Genomic DNA, 20830 nt, shown 5'->3' with positions numbered 1-20830 from the left:
GCTTGTGGTTAGTGAGGAGAGATCGTAACCACAAGACCAAATTCAGACAACATGCCAAGCCAAACCTTGGCTTAGTGTGACAGTAAAAAGGTCTGGCAGGGAGTAGCAAAGTGGCTAAGAGCAGCTCTTTGGGAATGTTCTTCTTTGCACTGCCTTGCTAAACCGTAAGTTGTTGTATCAGGCCCATAATTTTGCAGAAAAAAATGTGTTTATGTAAAGAAGTCTATATGATTATTTTGTTTTGCATAAAGCCCTTGTGAAATGCTGCTGCAGAGAATTTCAGGGCCAGGTTTTCGGGGGACCAGAGAGGGGGCTTAGAAAGAGCAGGGGGAGCTGCAATGTGTCCTGTGATTTGGTGGTGCTAAGAGAGGAAAACAGATTTGCAGGAGCAACCACATTGCTGGTAGCAGTGTTGAAGTTTAAAGAAGGCAAGAAGGAAAAGAGGCTTCATGCAACATTTCTGCAGAATTACTTACACCACCTTGGTTATTATCTCTGTTCCCCCAGTTGTGATTGGGTAGGTACAGCTTTTTGAACCTGAACTATGAGCTACAGCAAAATCCTGTTAACTTGCTAGCCATGTGAGGTCAGTCAGGGAAGGTGGATAACCCCGTCCCTTAGCGTCTGAGCAATGTGTCCCTGCCTACAGCCAAGAGGAGGTGCTATACACGATGTAACAACTCTTTTTCTTTGCCATCTTGGGATAAACTTTGAGGCAAAAATAGTAAAAATCACATAATGCCTTTTGAAAAGTTAGGAGAAAGGCATTTGGCATGATGATGCGGCACTGTGCATATTCCTTTTTCTCAGGATTGAAGAAAGTACCGTTTTTCATTCCAAAAGCAGAATTCTCAGGAATGCAAATTTCTTTCAGGACAGGCAAGTAATGGGCTTTCTCCAACTGTAAAACATCTTAACGGTCTTCTCGTTATATAGTTTATAGGCAAGCAATAAACAGCAAGATGTTTGAGATGGAAATGAAAATTGCTGCAATGCATGTCAAAAGGAAGCAACTTCATCAATTGCTACCTAGTCATGTGCTTCAGAAAAAGAAAAAGGTAAAGCTTCAAATGAACTGGCAAATATATGTGTGTATACTCTTAATACAAGCATATTCTAGTATCCCAGATTTCTGATGATACTAACTTGTCATAAAATATTTGTAGTCATAATTATAGGATACCCAAATTCTCTGTAGGCAACCCACTCTTCTTGTCTTCTCTGACATGATTCTGGGATTGACTTGTAGTTTGGGTGGTAACTGCTCAGAATTCCTGAAGCATTTCAAGTTAGTGAAACTTGCTCATTTTTAACAGTGGACAAGGATTAAAAGGAGCAATGTTTAAAAAAATCCTCAGAGGCATCCGTAGAGATACTGCTTTGACACCTGTCAACAGTGATTTTAGCCTTATGCAGCAAGTCTCAGACTTGCTGTAGCAGGTCTGTTGAACTTGTGAGAAAATGAAGTTACCTTACCCCAAGTATTATTATTATTATTTTTAAGTACCAGCTCATCTGGAATACCCTTTCACATAAAGTCCAGAGATGGGCATTGCATAAGAAAAGGCAAAGAGGAGGGATCACTGACCTACTGCAAAGTTGGGTGTACGGAAGCATCTATGTCCCTATTCAAATGTTGCTTATGAAGCAATCTCAACTTTGTAATAAGACACTTGGTCTTTTCTACTCCCCCTCATAGTGATAAGAAAGCAGCATCTGATCCAGTTTGTGCAATGTTGCTTGCTTGCTTTTTGGCCCCCCAAAAAGGTAAATTTTAGGAAATAATGGAGAAGTTTCTGATGTGGTGTCAGTTAGACATGCCTCACTCAAGCCCACATCAGGCATTACTCTTGTCAGTGAGGGGAGGGATTTGCACATGTACAAAGCTTTCGTATTGATATATAGGAGAGAGTGAATTAAAGATAACAGGCATGGTATGAGCAGACTTCTCTTTCTCTGTAACCCATCCCCTTCCCAAATCTGCCCTGAAGGATCTCCCACTTCCAGGGCAGATTTTGGCAGTGCGGGGGGAATTCCTGTTGCACCATCGTAAGTCTGTCCTGCTGACAGGTGGCCATATAGGATGTCACTATTTTTCTGCCAAATTACAGTAGAGTTTCTTACTGCTCCTGAATAGCATTTTGTGATTTATGGTCTCACCGATTTCAGCATTCGACAGAAGGGGTCAGATTGACAGCGCTGAACGACAGCAGCCTAGACTTATCTATGGATAGTGATAACAGCACATCTGTGCCTTCTCCTACTAGTGCTATGAAGACAAGTCCATTGAACAGTTCTGGAAGCTCTCAGGGGTAAGAATTCAGCTATCTGATGACAACATTCTCTAAACCACATTTATCTCAAAGTAAAAGGAAACAAATGCTTGCTGGGTTTGTTTTCCTTGTCTCGGCACATTTCCATCTATGCAGAACATCCATCCCTACTTTCAAGGTGTACTAATTAAGCATCGTTGCTCCTTCTTCCCATGCTACTGTTTCAGCCACCACAACCATAGTGCTTTTACAAGAACTTCCTGGTGCTAGAGTAGTTATTCAGACAAAAGCAAGCATTATTTCTCTTTATGTTTTGTCTCCTATCATTGATGGCCTGTCTCTTCTAACACTCTGTGCAGAATTGCCAATGAGGGTGCTTCACCAAGTTGATGCTTTCTGATGGATTGAAACTTATATGCTGATAATTGTGATTCGAGCACGTACAGATTGTGGCCCACCAAACTGAATGCAGCCCCTCAGCCATGTATTCTGGCTTGCCAGGTTCAGCTATCCTGTTTGTACACCCCTAGGGAGTTAGTAAATCCAGGAGGCTTATCAAGCCTCTCTAGATGCTGCTGAACTATTTGACTTGGTGAGTTGCGAGTTGTGTGGGCTTGCTTTAATTCATGAATGTGTTGTGTTTTCTCAAACAAATTATTTTAGCAGAAGCAGTCCTCCTCCAGCTGTGACGGCAGCATCTGTGACCAACATACAGGCTTCTGAAGTCACTGTGCCACAAACAAATTCCAGTGAAAGCTCAGGGGGTAGGAACATAATAATATTATGCAAATACTACCTTTCTAAGTTGGTTGTCAATTAAGTCATTTTTTTCTCTCTTTAAAATTGTTGGTGATTTGCCACTTGGCAGAAACTTATTTGCAGTACAAATATTGTCATATACTTTGCAACTTGTATTGTGAAATTACATGCTGATAAAGCATCCAAAATGCAAACAGCAGAATTACTTTTGGAAGTTCAGAATCTTTTAAAATGGTCTTTGTGCTCTTCACAATATGGTTACACAATGATTGCACAGCAGCTAAGCGGCATTGTTCCTCTGACAAAATCGAAGTTATTTACCAGCTTTATTGTCCTTGTCACCCACCCCTAAAATATTTTGGCAATATGGAAACAGAAAATCTTATCCTGCCCTAGAGTGTGCATGTAATAAAACATGTGAATAATAACCCATTATTTAACCAGCAGTCCAGTGCTGGTCAGTATCTTAGTGCTAGGGAATGTGATACAATGGTTGTCTTTCCTCTAGACAGTAACATAAACAAAGTTACGCTTTTGATAATGTCAGGTCCTCAGTATTAGGAATTCTCTGTCATGGCACTGAGAGCTCTGCCAAGGAGCCCCAGATTTGAAACTCAGCATAAATACTGTGAATTATAAATTCGATGTATTGCATGCCTTCAGATGGCAGTATTTCCTGCCGTGGAGCTCTGAGCACTGAAAGACAGAACTCATGGCCGTTGAGCCTTCAGTCATTGCTTAAAGCTCAGTAACAACGAGGTTTAGAACCTTTTTAATGCAATACCAGATTTCCCAAGGGCAAGATTAAGTACTGAAACCCATGTTTTGTAGTATGATGTATTACATAAACGCTTGATTCCTCCACCCCACCAAGTAGCCATTTAATGTTCTTGTTCAATGCAGTTTGACCTTGAAAACTGAAATGTCTTTGAGCAGAGCTGTACATACGTTGTGATTCTGTGGGAGTGCAAAAGAAGTATAAAGTGTTGATTCCTGAGAAACTGGGCTCTTTTTTGATTTTAAAGAGAACTGGTAGCCTTTTGAGACATAAATATATGTTTTAAAGTGTGCGAGCAATGCTTGTTGAAATCTCAGGTGCCAGAGAGGTGTGTTGAATCAGTGATTGAGGATGGCCCATAGTGTCCCTCAGCCACATGATTTGGAAAGCTGGAATAAATGGTATAAAACAGCAAATTTGGGTAACAAATAACATACAATATGAAAACACTGGAGATTTGCACAATTTGAGAAAATTATCCAGGCCACAAAATTCCTCAGTGTAGGACTTGGATTGCTTAGGCACAGAACTCTTGATTTATTTATTTTTAGTTCTAAATGTACAGCCTTGCTCGTGGGATTACGTGCTGAATATTTGATTTCATGGTAATTGTTACAATATATTTCCCAAGGTTCTTCAAGTGAAAGCATTCCTCAAACTGCCACACAGCCAGCCATCTCTCCACCACCAAAGCCTACCATCTCTAGAGTAGTTTCTTCAACCCGTCTTGTCAACCAACCACAGAGACCTTCAGGAAACGCCACACCGAAAGTAACTAGCCCTGTAGCAGGTGTGAAGAGGACATCATCCCCTCATAAAGAAGAGTCTCCCAAAAAAATAAAGACTGAAGAGGTAATTTTATTTACTATTGATTTGAGTTTTTTTTTGTGTATGCTGCTAGGAAGTGGTACCAGAACTAGAGGACTCAGTCCTGGGAACAGAGTTTTTAAATAGGTGGTGAATTCATTGGTTGCCTATGACAGCCAATGAGATTTCTTTGAACAGTTCAATACAAGTGAAAATAACATAGGAATTAGCAGGCAATGCAAGCAAAAGGTTTTACACAGTTCAGCCTTCTCACAACAAGTTGCTTTTTCCAGTTATTTTAGACATCCTGTGGAAGATTCCTAGGTGATTCCAGAGTTAGCAGGGTTAGTGAGAGGGATGTATGTGTTATCTGCACATAACATGTTTTGGGAGATACCCATGTAGCAAAAGTTGCTCCCAGTTCCAGTCAACACACAGCTTAAGGCCTGAATAGTTTACTGTTGCAGTTTGTAGGCGATGCAGATACAGATATGTACAAGTGCAAAAAATATCTCTGCAGCTCCAGCAATTCAAGCTTGTAACAGAATCTGTCTCACTATCAAACACTTCTGGTCAGACTCACTCATTTGATCAAACCTGCATTTGTTGCGGGGTGGGGTTGGGGGGTGGCCTCTTGCTGAGATGAAAGAACTTTCTTGGCTTTAGTCTGGATTTAGGGCAGGGGTGGGGAACCTTTTGGGTGGCAGATCCTAATCAGGACCAGCCGTGCAGGCCAAATCCTACAGGTGTGTGGGATCATGTGCCTGTCACTCACTCAAATGCCATCATTAAGATGCTGAATGATTGACAGCGGCGGGGCTGCCCATCTGTCAAAATCCTTCTTTGCAAGCCTTCCCTTTGTGAAACACTGCTACCAACTATTTTCCTTCAGCATATTGTTCTTGGACTCCAACGAAATATTTGAATCTACTTGTGTCCTGTTCTCAAGAAGCCTCTCCCAAGAGTCAGAGGGTGCACACTGGCACAGGGAGCAGTGAGAGATCAGAGAAAAATCAGGCGAAGGCACTTCCCACGGCTTAGTTTATGGAGAGCACTTCTCCCATATTTTTATCAATTAACACCAGAAATACTTTCCATCCAATTCAGGGAATCCATATCCTTGTGCCTTGGGAGAGGCTTTTCAGGAGGAGGGGACAGGAAAGTTGCCTCACATTCATTCTCTTCAGTTGACATTGCTCTAATTCCAACCGTGTAGGTTAGTCTTGCATCATGGCCTGCTGTCCTTTTTAAGATGTTAATTTTTGTTCTGTTTTGTGACAGGAGGAAGTGAATGAAGATGCTAGCTGTCTTGATACGAGTGATCACGATAAAACAGAAACTAAGGTAAACTTCTCATACAACTGTAGTAGTAGTAATAATAATAATAATAATAATAATAATAATAATAATAATAATAATAATTTATTATTTGTACCCCGCCCATCTGGCTGGGTTTCCCCAGCCACTCTGGGCGGCTTCCAACAAAGATGAAAAATACACTAAAATGTCACATATTAAAAACTTCCCTGAACAGGGCTGCCTTCAGATGTCTTCTGAATGTCAGGTAGTTGTTTATCGCTTTGACATCTGATGGGAGGGCATTCCACAGGGTGGGCGCCACTACTGAGAAGGCCCTCTGCCTGGTTCCCTGTAACTTGGCCTCTCGCAGTGAGGGAACCGCCAGAAGGCCCTCGGAGCTGGACCTCAGTGTCCGGGCAGAACGATGGGGGAGGAGAGTACAGTGGTACCTTGGTTTACGAACTTAATCCGTTCTGGAAGTCTGTTCTTAAACCAAAGCGTTCTTCATCCAAGGCTTGCTTTCCCATAGCAGCGGGGGACTCAAATTACACTCAACGGGAAGCAGAACATGTTCTGCTCCTAAGGCAAGGTTCACAAAGCAAGACACCTACTTCTGGGTTTGCAGCGTTCTGAATCCAAGTTGTTCATAAACTAAGCTGTTCTTAAACCAAGGCACCACTGTACTCTGATTCCCACAGCTTCTGAAACATGATGCTTGTACGTTCAAGTTTTTGGGCTACTTTGTTTTCTTGTTCCTCATGGAGATACTTTGCATAATGCAGAGAGGCCTAAGTGAGGGAAAAAGATTGGTTTGGGAGCAAAAAAACAGGCTTGAAATTGCATTGATAAATCCATGTTTACTTTGAAAACAGCAGTTAAAAATTAGCATTTTCCATTTCTGACAGCTTCAGCATATTAAGAACATAAGATACCTGTTAGATGAGGTCAAAGATTCATCCAGTCCACTATAGCCAATCAAATGCAACAACAGAATTACAATTCATCAATCACTTTAGTGGCATCACTTCTAGGTTAAATTGAGACAAAAGATTTTTATCACATTACATGTGTTAATTAGCTGCCCAATGCCATGGTTCCTGTGCTATCTCTGACTGTTTCTTACAAATGCCATGGTTCCTGTGCTATCTCTGACTGTTTCTTACAAATGGTTCCCTGCCCCCTCCAGGTATTAATACAGTCGTCTCAGCAATTATCACCAATCTTGTGCTGTTAAAGGTGTGCCTGTTTAATATAAATTTAAGCTGTAATCATTTTTGTCATCCAACTCCCACCGTACAATTTTCTTCTTTATATACCTGCCAACTAAGATTTCACTTCATGCATCTGTCAACGTGAAATCTTGTGCCATGATAAATTTGTTGGTCATTAAGATGCAACGAGACTCTTTTAATTGTTTGGAGCACCCGTGTTGTGTAGATACTGTCATTTTAATGCTGAATATTTGCCTGTTGTTTGCACTTGGCCAGCAATAGGTTGTTGAACCTAATCCTGGAAGACCTGGAAGAGGCAGGAGTTTACAGTACTTACCCTAGAATGCTTAAAATAGGTGGTATGGAAAAATCTCAGGAATAGTGTGTAACTATTTCTATCCTCCTTGACATTAATAGCTCATTCAGTGGTACCTCGGGTTAAGAACTTAATTCGTTTTGGAACTCCGTTCTTAACCCGAAACTGTTCTTAACCTAAGGTACCACTTTAGCTAATGGGGCCTGCCGCTGCGCCGCCAGCATGCAATTTCTGTTCTCATCCTGGGGCAAAGTTCTTAGCTCAAGGTACTACTTCTGGGTTAGCGGAGTCTGTAACCCGAAGTGTTGTAACCCAAGGTACCACTGCATTGCCCTTTTCAAAGGCACCATCCTCCCCACAAACAGTGCCAGGGAATATGAGAGAATCACTGTTTTCCCCTTCACCCTGCAGATTAAACAGGGTGAAATAGCAGTGTATAAACAGGACACTGTGTAAAATACATTACCACAGCAGTAAGTGCAGGGGGGAAATACTATTACTTCCAAACTTAGGTTTCCGCATGCTCTGCATGTTAAGTGAATAATAGAATCATAGAGTTGGAAGGTACCCATAGGGTCATGTAGTCCAACCACTTGCAATGCAGGAATCTGAAATAAAAAATCTGTGATAGACGGCCCTCCAACTTCTGCTTAAAAGCCTCTAATGAAGGAGGGTGCTTGTGGAAAATGCTGCAGCACCACTGTTATAAAGGTAAAGGTACAAAGGTAAAGGGACCCCTGACCATTAGGTCGAGTCACGGACAACTTTGAGGTTGCGGTGCTCATCTCACTTTAGTGGCCGAGGGAGCCGGCTTACAGCGTCTGGGTCATGTGGCCAGCATGACTAAGCCGCTTCTGGCGAACCAGAGCAGCGCACAGAAACGCCATTTACCATCCTGCCGGAGCGGTACCTATTTATCTACTTGCACTTTGACGTGCTTTCGAACTGCTAGGTTGGCAGGAGCGGGGACCGAGCAACGGGAGCTCACCCCATCGCGGGGATTCGAACCGCCAACCTGATCGGCAAGTCCTAGGCTCTATGGTTTAACCCACAGCGCCACCCACTGTGTGATAATTAAGCTTGTGTGCTACCAGCTGTAATATAGCATCAACTCTTAAACGCCTGGTGCTAAGGTTATGTTGGATCTTGCTCATACCATTTTTGTTTCTGCCTTTTCAGGAAGCACTTGATACAGATTCAGAGATGGCCTCTCAACCAGAAACCCTTCCGACAACAGTATCACTGCAAGCTCCTCAGGTACTCGAGTTTCGTTTCATAGTAATAAATCGCACAAGGCACCAATAACTCCATGATAGGTAGAGTTTGGGGGATGCTGCAAGTGGTCTAGAGACCTGTTCCACACAGCCATGGATGAGAAGCTGTTGTTTGCTATCCTCCTGGATAGTTCAGTTGGTAGAGCACGAGACTCTTAATCTCAGGGTCATGAGTTCAAGCAGAAAATTCCTGCATTTCAGGGGGTTCAACTAGATGACCCTCATTGTCCCTTCCAACCCTTCAGTTCTATGACTCCACCTGCAAGCATTCATGCATTCACCATAGCATGTCACTTGATTTCTCAACCTTTGTAGACATCCTAGCAGAAGGGTAGATTGACTGCATTTCTCATTGTGCCAGGATCCCCTGCCCACCCAAATGGCAAAGAGAGGAAGGGTGAAGGACCATGAGTTTAAGACCCAGACAAGACTTATGTAAATTTTATGCAATCCTCCTTATTTTCATTACCTACAAGGCCAAAATAAAGAGGTTGGGCGTGACTGAAACCATTATGGCAGTGGGAGAATTTAATAATGCAACACACTTGGCATTGTTGGACATGTTCCTAATTCCATTTGTGCTTGAAATTATGTGTCCTAACACTTTTTTCTCACTTTTCCACTCCATCAGAAAATGCCCAGTACAGACCTTTCAGATATTCCTGCTCTCCCTGCAAACCCTATTCCGGTTATCAAAAATTCAATAAAACTAAGATTGAATCGATAAAACCAACCTCAGGGGTCCATAAACAGTATCTGCCAATTCAACCTATTGTCTTCTAAATGCTGAAATGGAGAACAGAGAGTGCAAGACGAGAATGTGAATGCAGATGGATTTAGGTGTGTTTTCTGCACTTCCCTTGCTGGGCTATAATCACTTGATCTGGAAGTCCAGGTTAGTATGTGAAGTCAGGAGTACTATTAAATGTGTTAGCAACAGTTTTACATTGAATACTTCAAAGGATTACTGCCTTTCAAAAGGAACGGGAATACTATTTCTAGCCATATTTGACACTGATTGGATTTATGTTGATGCATTGTTTGGAACACACACACATACACAAAAACAGAGCTTAAACTGGCAAAAGAATCCCTTAAAATGCACTTTTATGTACTTTTTTATTGAAATATGACTAATTTTAGCGTTTCAGCTTGATAGGTTTTTTTATTTTTATTGGAGATATTCTTCAATATCTGCAACCTTCAAATTAGAGAATGGTCTGTTACCAATAACCCAGAGTAAAACTTTAAAAGAAAATGTCAAATCTTGAGGTTATAAGTTTGAGAAAACAAGTATTGGGTATTTGGCGGGGCATGATTAAGAAGTGGTCTATTTTTTATTTATAGGATTATTTTATGGTGCATACAAATCAGCTATCAAAAAGCAAATAATTTTTCATTCAGCTAATCGGATCCCCTCCTATTCCCTTCCTGTACCTGTCATCATATTTCTTGGGGGGGGGGGAGCTTTTGCATTTAATTTGTGTTTCAGTTTGTATGCCTAAATTTGGACTAATGCCGTCCGTCAAATGCTGGTATTTCTTTTAACTGGTCATGATGGTGGTTACAAAAGCTCTATAACTCTGTGGCCCTTCAGGCACAAGTGCCACGCCCCCCCCCCCCCATGACTGAAATGGAGTAAATAAAGTGTGCCTGTGAAGCATTTAACTCTGTCTTGATGGCCTTTTCATCACTAAATATAAGAGTTTTGTACACTCCATAAAAGTCCTGTCTGCATTACAAACATCTCAAATTTTAAATATATATATATGAAGGCAGATCTTTCTTACCCTATAGGATTTTAAGTTTATTTTATTTTATTTTTAGGTAGCTCACCTGAAAGTAGTTTTTACATTCTGAGCGTTTTCTTTTAAATCACAATTCTAGCAGACACTTGAAAACCTGATAAGCTCTCCTTGCCCAGTTGTCTTCGTTTTGTTCTGTAGAGCTATAAAAATGACTAGCGGCAACTTTGTTTAAAGAGGTATGAAAATCTCACGTGACTAAGCAGCAGAAAGTGAGGAATGCCAGTGATTATCAGATGGAGATAACAAGCTATATATAACTTTTGATTCAATCAAAATTAAGTGGGGATGGTTAAATTGCTCTTCCCATATTTTCTGATCAGCATGTTTAATGACTTCCTTCCCTGCATTGTGCTCAATCCTCCTACATGTGCATTTCCATGTTAAAGTAAAATTAATTGCTCTTCCCCTTCCCCCCATAAGTTAATTTTCCAAAGCCAAGAGATTGCAGCTTACTCTCCCGACCTCCCCAGTTGTGCAGTAACCAAGATTTTATTTTCTGCCCTTTTGTCTACGATGCTTAGTATACAAAATTCTTGCCCTTGCCCTGTACAGCCTCCTGTGACCCAACCTTCGCTGCCGTAATATTACCTTGCACCCTCCCTCTCCCCCGGGACCCAGTCCAAAAGGTTTAACTAACAGTTGAAGTGTACAAACTGTCTGTGTATTTTGTGTAGCTATGGAGTTTAGATCGAACTTGCCAGGCACAAATTTAGTCTCGTTTTGTTTACACATGAGGATTTATTTTTTTTTCATTTTATTAAACGTTTCATGTATCTGCACCCAAGTTTTGCCAAGCTGGGAACTTGGAATCTTTTCTGTATAGTGACTTTTTAATTCTAGTTTTCATAACCTGGAGATCAGACTGTTGCTTTCGCATGATGTACGTAGGTGTCTCATGACTGGAGTTGCTTTGTTTTATAGTATCTGTACTCCTTGTATTTTTCAAGAGCTATTTTGTAAACAGATGGTGTATTTCTCCATGGAAAACAATAAAAAAACAGCACAATCCCACAGTGGCTTGGTTTCTTTCGAACGTGTAAAATAGTGGTGTCTCAAAATGGTCAAATTGACTTAATTGTCTCTTGCTAGTTGGAAAACTATGTGAAAAGAACGATGCCGAGAAAAGTATTCAGTAAATAGAAGCTGGTTTTAAAACCATCAATTAACAGTGTGCTCAGTTTGAGTCTGTTAAAAGGGGGGAGTAAATTGCTATTTTCCGACCTACTTTGTTTTTCAAAAGACAAACAATAGGGTACTTATTACATATTATCACATAGTGTCCAACTTAACCTTGCATGGTAGAGTAGGGGGAAAGCACATGAATACAAACAATTGAAGGGGGGGATTTAATTTTAAGCTTGAAGAAGCTGCTTCTTTTTTTGTATTTGAACCAATCAGTAATGTGGCTTTGTAAGTACATATCTCTGTGGGAGAAGCATTGTTACTTGCTTTATTACCAGCAGATGGCAGTGTTTTCTTTGGTTTCAGTGGATCAAAACTCAAAATGATAACAAAGAACTGCTACAAACAGTGCCTCACTTAACTTAAATTGCCCATTGGCCTCTAGGCCAGAATAAAACAGGTGATTTTTTTTTTTTTTTAATTGTTGTGCAATCACTTTAAGTAACAAGCTGTGTTAATGTAAGCCTCAAACAGTATTTCATTGAAATATCCCATCAAATGTCTGGTTGCACCTGAAATTAGCTGGCCATTCTTTGGTCAATTTATAAAAGCTGCACAGAACCGAGTTACCCTATTCCAGGATTTTCCCCAAATTTAGCTCTTTTGTGCAGCATCAGAAGCTACACGGCGGTGTCTCTGAAAGCTGGGTGAATGGGAGTTGAGATTGATCGCCTTGAGAAACCTATGAACACAGTTGCACAAGAAAGCACCGCCTGTAGTTCTTTGTATCTGATTAAATTTTGATTTTAAATATATTTATTTAGGGGAACTACCAAGTTCCAGTGCATTTTCATTTACCGTATTTTTCGCTCTATAACACGCACCCAACCATAACACGCACATAGTTTTTAGAGGAGGAAAATCCGTAGACATGCCACCCATAGGCATTCCCTCCATAACACGCACAGACATTTCCCCTTACTTTCTAGGAGGAAAAAAGTGAGTGTTATGGTGCAAAAAATACGGTACTCCTGACTAGTACCATTTGCACATCTCATCTTTTACACTGGGTGTATATATTTTAAAACACATACCTCTCTTTAAGTGTACATTTGGAGAGTTTCTATGTGTAAAAATCTCCAAAAACTGAATCACCTTGAAGCATGATTCTTTCTTGGCTTTCTTACCAAATCAGGCAAATTATTCAAAGATTTAAAGTCACTCTGTTCTTCCTGTTATAGAATACCTCCTCTATTAACAATTATTTTAGTTTTGCTTTAATCATCTTTAAAGCATTAGTTTGGTATTCAGCAGAAACAACATTATCACAAGTTTGTTGATTGAAGCAGATGCAATTTGAGAAGGTTCAAACTAGTATTTGAAATCTATACGCATCAAACATCTGTCACTATCATCACCAAAAGAATAGTGCCAACTTTGATATCAAACTTCAGAGTCTATGCCTTGTTATAAAAAGATAACACAGTGAACCACTGCTGGATGTCCCATCTGTTTTGGTTGATATTTAAACCCTTAATGACTTTTAAATGAAGTTTAGGCATGTCAGTTTGTTGATACTAAATTCCGCCATGTTTGGTGCTCACACTTAGATGAAGGTTAGGTCGTGGCAGAGCTGGCTGCTTTCCTTTTTCTATCCGTGCATCATACTATCCAAGCATTCGGTTCTACAGGGAAATGATTTTAATTTGCTTTTAAGTACATTAGGAATTCCCTGTCTGTTTCAATAAATATATAACAAAATGAACTTTAAAGGCAAAGTGAGAAGAAGCTGAATTCAAGTAAAATTGTTTTGTGACGGATGCAAAAGCTGCACATTAATTAGTCTGTGGAGACATAACATCTAGCAAATTGCTGTTCAAAAAAAAAATAAAGAATTTGTACCGGGAGAAGAGTTTTTAGCTATAATTAGGAAAGAGAAAAATTAAGGAATGGTAAAGATGTGGAACTTTACACCACGTACACTTTGCAAACAGATATTAAAGGGCTGATGGAAGGGGAGAGGTCAAGAGACATATTTAAGTAGGCAGTTTACTAACTAAATGTAGCTTCTTGGCAGTGCATCTGTGCACATACATCCAGAGATGTAGCTGGGGTGGTGGTGGTGGTGGTGCAGAGTTGTGGCCCCTTCCAACTCTGCATTTATGAATCGGGGAGTAGGGAGTAAATGGGTAGCAAAACAGCCCAACTGCCCTCCTATTTTGGACTAACCGCTCTACAGTAGTAGCATGACACAGTCATTCATTTCAGCCTATGGAAAGCATTACAGCAGCAACTTGAGGTTGGAAGGAAAGTTTTTCTAACAGCAGTACTGTGAAAATGTTTTACCAGGGCTGCTCTGCTGGGGCTGGGCGATATACCATCCAAAACCAGTCCATATCATGAAATTGGTTTCATAATTTTTGACCTGGCAATATATCGCAAATTGGGATGTGTGGTGTGTGTGCTATGCAAAGATCACAATGTGTGGAAAAACTGTGAAGCCAGCCAATGTTTCTCCCGATTCCTGCAGCGCCTGTAAACTCTGCCAGCTCAGCTCTCCCCTGCCTCCTGCAACAGGCAGCAAATCGCAAGAGCAGGCACTGGCAAAAATTGCGATGCAAGAAAAACCGTGAAGCCAGCCAATGCCTCTACATAGCTCCATTCCAGATATCATGTTATATTGCAGTGTTTAGCTGGTGATTTATCGTGATGTTGAAAACCAGACATCGCCCAGCTCTATTTGCCACAAAGTTGATCTGCTGAAGGTTTGGGTGATCACGGATCCCACCCTCTTGCAGGTCTAGAAGAAAATAACACCATTTCTCAAGTTGGAGTGATGGTGTGGGCCAGCCTGGAAATCTGCCAGAAAGCTATAAGGTAAAGGTACCCCTACCCGTTCGGGCCAGTCTTACCAGACTCTAGGGTTGTGCGCTCATCTCACTAGAGGCTGGGAGCCAGCGCTGTCCACAGACACTTCTGGGTCACATGGCCAGCGTGACGAAGCTGCGAACCGGCACCAGAGCAGCACACGGAAACGCCGTTTGCCTTCCCGCTAGTAAGCAGTCCCTATTTATCTACTTGCACCCGGGAGTGCTTTCGAACTGCTAGGTTGGCAGGCGCTGGGACTGAACGACGGGAGCGCACCCCGCTGCGGGGATTCAAACCGCCGACCATGCGATTGGCAAGTCCTAGGCGCTGAGGTTTCACCCACAGCGCCACCCACCAGAAAGCTATACACGCATGTAAAAGTGCTACGGTAATTGGCCCAGTTACAAATGATTTGCATATATCTTGTAAAAGGCAGTTGAGAAATGATGTGCTTGGACATAGGACTGCCTTTCTGTGTTGGTGGCAGGGGGAAGGGGCCACTGGCCTGCAACTTTACATTTGCAAAAGCAAAGACAAAAGTATTGCCACGGTTGGATCAAAAAGTGCTCTTCATTGCTTATGGGTCAGGTCTCGTTTTTGCTCTCTTATCTCCTTACTATGTTCCACCCATTGGGTTCTGGAATAATGCACACTTCCTGGAGACTTTGGCAAGAGCCTTGATAAACTTTGCATTCTGCCTGCAGCGAAGTTGTTAGTTAAGAGACTGATGATGAATTTGTCTGAAAGAGACAGTTTGGACGGGCTGTTGGTTCCCCACGAGTGGAGAGAGAGAGGCCACGCTTTGTTATCACTGGCAAGAGAAGACCCGGCAGAGAAATTTCCCTGCTTAGACATGGTGTCCAGGTTGCAGCCTTTAGTGGATCCATGGTATTATTAATAATCATACCTTTTGCTGTTTTCGGCACTCCCTTTTAATCTGAGATAGCTCTCCCACTCAGTTTTTTATTAGCTGCTTCCACATATTGGACAAAAAGTTTCAATTCTAGAGGTTAACGGACCCACATACTTTCTGTTTACTATTAGAGTTGTAGCAATCTTTTGGTTGATGTCTTGTTTTATGGGGAAATGCAATCTTTTCGATTAATGAAGTTTGGATGTAATAAGTTTTTGGTCCAGACTATTGGAGAAGACACTTTGAAACAGCTTTTAAAAATACCTTTTGTTGTTTTTCATAGGGGATCTATAAGGGCTACCCCCCCCCAAAAAAAAAAAAACCTTTTGAGAAACTCAGGCTAGCTTTCCAATTCAAGAAGCAGATTTAAATTGTCGTGTTTCTAAATACATTTGCAAATTACATCAGTGGCAGGCACCTTGAAGGCATCCCGCCTTCCGCATAAGAGAAGGACTTCCTTCTGACAGCGTGCATACTTTTGACATGTGCAACATCTAAAACAAAAACATTTTTCGTCTTGACTGATTTATATTGTGGGGGGAATTTTGCTTGCTTTTGAAAACGCCTGCAGACAAAAATCTCTCCAAGTAGCTAATGGGTTTAAATCAGGGGTGGTGAACCTGTGGCTCACCAGATGATTTGAGCTACGATTCCTTACTCCCCCCCAACCCTTGGCCATTGACCATGCTGCCTGGGACTGATGGGAGTTGGGAGTCCAGCAACAGGGAGGGCCACACAGGTTCCCCACCCCTGATTTGAAAGAACGGGGATATAGCTCAGTCCAGGAGAGCATGGGACTGTTAATTAATCTCAGGGTTGTGGGTTCGAGACCACATTGGGCAAAAGATTCCTGCATTGCAGTGGGTTGTACCAGATGACCCTCGTGGTACCTTGCAACTACAATTTTATGATTCTATGAGATACGCAGGTTAAAAGGCAGCACAGGTGTATTGACCAAGTTGAAATCATTTGCAACAGGGATTAGGAATCTGGGTTCCCAATTCCCATTATTATTATTATTATTTTATTGATTACATTTGTAGCGCTCGTTTCGACAACACGTATATTAAAAATGGGAACAATACAAAGAAGGTTAGCATTTATTAAATTTGTTTACTGCCCTTCATCTGTAGATCTTAGAGGGGTTCACAGCATAAGAATACAAAATAAAAACACGAAATGCACAATAAAAATGATCAAAACAAGCCAATAACCCCCCCCCACACACACATACACTCCCCTCCCACAAACACATTTTAATCAACCAAAGGCCTGGTTAAATAGGAACATTTTTGCCTGGCGCCTAAAGGTGTATAATAAAGGTGCCAGCTGAACCTCATTGGGAAGAGCATTTCACAGATGGTGAGCCACTTCAGAAAAAGGTCTGTTCTTGTGTCGCCACTCTCCAGACTTCTCGTAGAGGAGGCACGCGAAGAAGGCCCTTAGAAGATGAACACAGAGATCTGGTAAGTTCATATGGGGAGAGGCAGTCCTTGAGGTATTGTGGCCCTGAGCTGTTTAAGGCTTTATAGATCAAAACAAGCACTTTGAATTGGGCAGCCAATGCAGTGCATCTCCAGCCAGCATGCCCAATGGTCAGGGTTGATGGGAGTCTACAACATCTGGAAATGAACAGGTTCCTCACCACTGAGGTAAGTCGTGAATTTTCAAAGGTGCATAGGCCAGGGCATTGTAATACATACTTACATTTTTGCTACCTTTTACAATGTGCTTCTCTGGATGTTCATGACATACCAGTCTATCCCAAGTTTCTGCTAAAGAAGAAAAGAGATCAAGCAATGAAGATTCAGTCTGTTGCCATTAACTCTTTGGAACCTCATTTCCCTCCTTGACATTTTACATATTTGCTGGCATTTGCAACTAGGTTTGTCCTCAGCAACATACAGCGACTACAGAAGGTGGGTTTTTATTTATGGCAAGGTCCAGTAACTGCCTTTCCCCAGCTTCTTCCTGTATCTTCCTGTCCCAAAATCTATAAATGCCTGGTTCTGTACACAGCTGAATATGTATGAGTCTTTATTTAAACAACTTTGTATATGTTTTACTGATAAACCTAGGTGCCGAAATATGGACAACCCTGATATGAGCAGCGGTTTTGTCCAAGCGACTGTTCTGGCACTTCGCCATTCCTCCTCGCCTGCCCTCACACTGGTACACATACACAAACCCCTCCACTGTCTTTCTCATATTTTGAACTTTATATAAGCACCTTCCATCATCTGATCTCAAAGCTTTCGGCAAACATTAATTAAGCTTCACAACAGTCCCAGGAGCTAAACAAATATTGGACCATTGGAGTTAGATGCATATTAGATGGGTAAAGGAAGATATGAGAGGTTGCAATTTGACCAAGGTCACCCAGGGAGTCAGCGGCAGGGCTGGAAAGTGCACTGGAATGGACGTGGAATCCCTAATTCTCTCTCTTCCTTCCCTCTGTCCCTCCCTTCTCCCCGGATTCTTGAAAGTTGCTAGTTTATCTCTCCGTGCATATGAATGAGGTGGGCTCTGTGCATGCAGAAAGCCAGGGGCAACATGGAATTCAGCTTCCTGATACTGTGGTTGCATGATCACCGTGCGCTTTACGGTGTAAAAGTGGACAGGGCCCCGCCCGCTAGGAGCTTACAATCTAAAATTCAACACAAGAAATAATGGAAGAAGTGGAGGGGAAAGGAGGCAGGAGCAAGCGGGGAAGCAGTATGGAGCTGTTTTCGTTACACGAGCTTAGCCTTTGCACAGGCTGAGTTGCAATAGAATTTGGGGACTGAGCAAAAGATTTCACAAATGTAAGTGGGTTTTGAAGTGAGAGTGGTGGCATTCCCCAGGTGTTCTGCAAAACAGTTCCAAGCCTGAGATCATCATTAACCAGTTTCTAGTTCTCATGAGTGCACCAGGCACTCAAAAGTCTGGGTTTTTTATCAGATCGTATATACTAATTCCTATCCTCACATTTAGAGGGATGCGGGTGGCGCTGTGGTCTAAACCACAGAGCCTAGGGCTTGCCGATCAGAAGGTCGGCGGTTCGAATCCCCACGACGGGGTGAGCTCCCATAGCTCGGTCCCTGATCCTGCCAACCTAGCAGTTTGAAAGCACATCAAAATGCAAGTAGATAAATAGGTATCGCTGCGGCGGGAAGGTAAATGGCATTTCCATGCGCTGCTCTGGTTCGCCAGAAGCAGCTTGGTCATGCTGACCACATGACCCGGAAGCTGTCTGCAGACAAACACCGGCTCCCTCAACCTATAGTGCCAATATATGAGTGCCGCAACCCTTGGGTCGTCTGCGACTGGACCTAACGGTCAGGGGTACCTTTACCACATCACCTCTGTCCAACAGATTCTAGGCAAACCTGGTGTTTTCAGAATACCAAAAAATAATAATCTGTGACCCTCCAGATGTTGCTGGACTCCAACTCCCTTCAGCCCCTGCTAGCATGGGCCAATGGTAAAGGGATGATGGGAGTTGTAGTCTGACCACATTGGGGGGGGGTGTCACAGAGTAGTTACCCAACTCCCCTGTGAGGAAAGAGTGCAGACTTTTTACTATAGAGAAAGGGTGAACAAGAGCAGACACAATGGAACTTTATAAAAAGTATGCATGGAGAAAGCAGAAAAATAAAGATTTTCTCCCTCATAGCTCTAGAACCCATGGATATCCAATGAGGCCAGATGTTGAGAGATTCAGGACTGATAAAAGAAAGTAATAAAAATTATTATAAAACGAAACAAAACTGTGAGAGCAGAATGCTGGACCAGATGGGCCATTGGTCTGATTCCAGAGGCTGTTGCGTTAATGAGCAACATAGGTCTAGACTGAGTGCATACCTGCCAAGATCCCTGGGGGAAAAGGGACAACCTGGTTTTTCTTGCGAGATTGCGGTGGCCATTTTGGGTGCAGCAATGTCACTCTGCTCTCTCGTTTCAAAAGAAAGCTTTTGGGGAGTGGGGGTGGGAGCGAGACGTGGATCCCATGACTTGCTCGGGAGCGTGTGTCAGAAAACACACGTCCCAGTTTGTGGTTTCCAAAGTTGGGTGGTATGTGAGTGCTTCATAGGGCAGCATTCACTTTCCAGGTGACGAGGGGGCATCTCTCTTCACTTCTGAAAGCTGAGACTGAGTACTAAGAAGGATCCCAAAGTGCAGCTGAGGGATAGGAGGAGGGTTGTGGCTCAGTAAGAGCAGATCACCTGCCTTGCATGCAGAAGATCCTTGGTTCAATCTCTGGTGTCTCCAGGTATTGCCAGAAATCCTGGAGAGTTTCTGCTCAGTGTAGGCAAAATGGCACCGTATGAAGAAGAAGAAGAAGAAGAAGAAGAAGAGGAAGAAGAAGAAGGAGGAGGAGGAGGAGGAGGAGGAGGAGGAGGAGGAGGAGGAGGAGGAGGAGGAGGAGGAGGAGGAGGAGGAGAAGAGTTTGGATTTGATACCCCTCTTTATCACTACTCTAAGGAGTCTCAAAGCAGCTAACAATCTCCATTCCCTTCCTCCCCGACACCAAACACTCTGTGAGGTGAGTGGGGCTGAGAGACTTCAGAGAAGTGTGACTAGCCCAAGGTCACCCAGCAGCTGCATGTGGAGGAGCGGGGAAGCGGTTCACCAGATTATGAGTCCACCGCCCTTAACCACTATACCACACTGGTATGAGGGAACCTCCTACTCTTTTCCACCGTCTAGAAATAAAAGTGAATCTTATGGTCTTTCTTGTCTGGGGTGGCCTGCAGAAATTGCTTGACCCTCTGTCTGTGAGGACTATTTTGCGTTTTGTAGATGAGGCTCCCACTCATCCAGCTGAAGGGGACACTGTGTGTGCATGCGTGTGAGAGGCGCACTGGCGCTTCTCTGTAATTACTCCATACATAATCAACTCCGACACCCTTCTCTCTTCAATACGCCACATCTAATTATCGAAGGCTTCCCGCGGAATGTGTGAAACTTTTTGACCAGGCCACCGCAATGGAAGTAAACACTCTTTGGTCTCGAGCTGGCGCACCACCGCGAAAGCTATGTGGTCAGAGCTGGAAGTTGGCCACAAATGGCTGCTCAACATTTGGCACGATCGAGCCTTCAAAAGAAAGCAGGTGCCCTTCTGGCATTTCATAAAGAGAGTCATTTCTGAATTGCAAGAGACTTGTATTTTGCATATTAGCACAAGTGCCAATATAAACCCAGCTGTGTGCGACATAAAGTGAAATATATATTTCAAAAACTAGGACACAGCTTTTCTATGGAGTAATCGCAAAACATTTGCATATGGATAAGCTGCTTCTTTTAAAATGTTAGCTTTTCTTTGTTTGGGGAGGGAAATTTCCCCCTCCCCTTCCCCTCGTAAACACGGCACATTTTAAAAATGTTTATCCAAGGTGACAATACAATAGCCCAGACGCAAG

At 42.5% G+C, this 20830-nt stretch overlaps 1 protein-coding gene across 3 annotated transcripts in view; it reads left to right on the top strand.

The window, feature by feature from the left end:
* The window catches only part of PAPOLA (poly(A) polymerase alpha), a 43258-nt gene extending 31722 nt beyond the window's left edge, over positions 1-11536 (top strand). Inside the window, exons 16-22 of one of the 3 annotated variants that reach the window (XM_079948432.1) lie at positions 937-1058; positions 2170-2312; positions 2940-3037; positions 4442-4662; positions 5899-5961; positions 8623-8700; positions 9349-11536. In XM_079948432.1, coding sequence (XP_079804558.1) covers positions 937-1058; positions 2170-2312; positions 2940-3037; positions 4442-4662; positions 5899-5961; positions 8623-8700; positions 9349-9444 — 821 coding nt within the window. In that variant the 3' untranslated portion in view covers positions 9445-11536. Of the gene's footprint in view, positions 1-936; positions 1059-2169; positions 2313-2936; positions 3038-4441; positions 4663-5898; positions 5990-6359; positions 6461-8622; positions 8701-9348 lie in introns of those variants that run through there. The other 2 variants (XM_079948431.1, XM_079948433.1) reach the window with 2 other exon arrangements.
* Positions 11537-20830: the final 9294 nt, after the last annotated feature.

The sequence above is a fragment of the Podarcis cretensis genome, assembly GCF_951804945.1.
Source record: "Podarcis cretensis genome assembly, chromosome: 1".
NCBI lineage: Eukaryota > Metazoa > Chordata > Lepidosauria > Squamata > Lacertidae > Podarcis > Podarcis cretensis.
The sequence above is the reverse complement of the archived record's forward strand: the minus strand, read 5'-3'. Positions and strand labels throughout refer to the sequence as shown.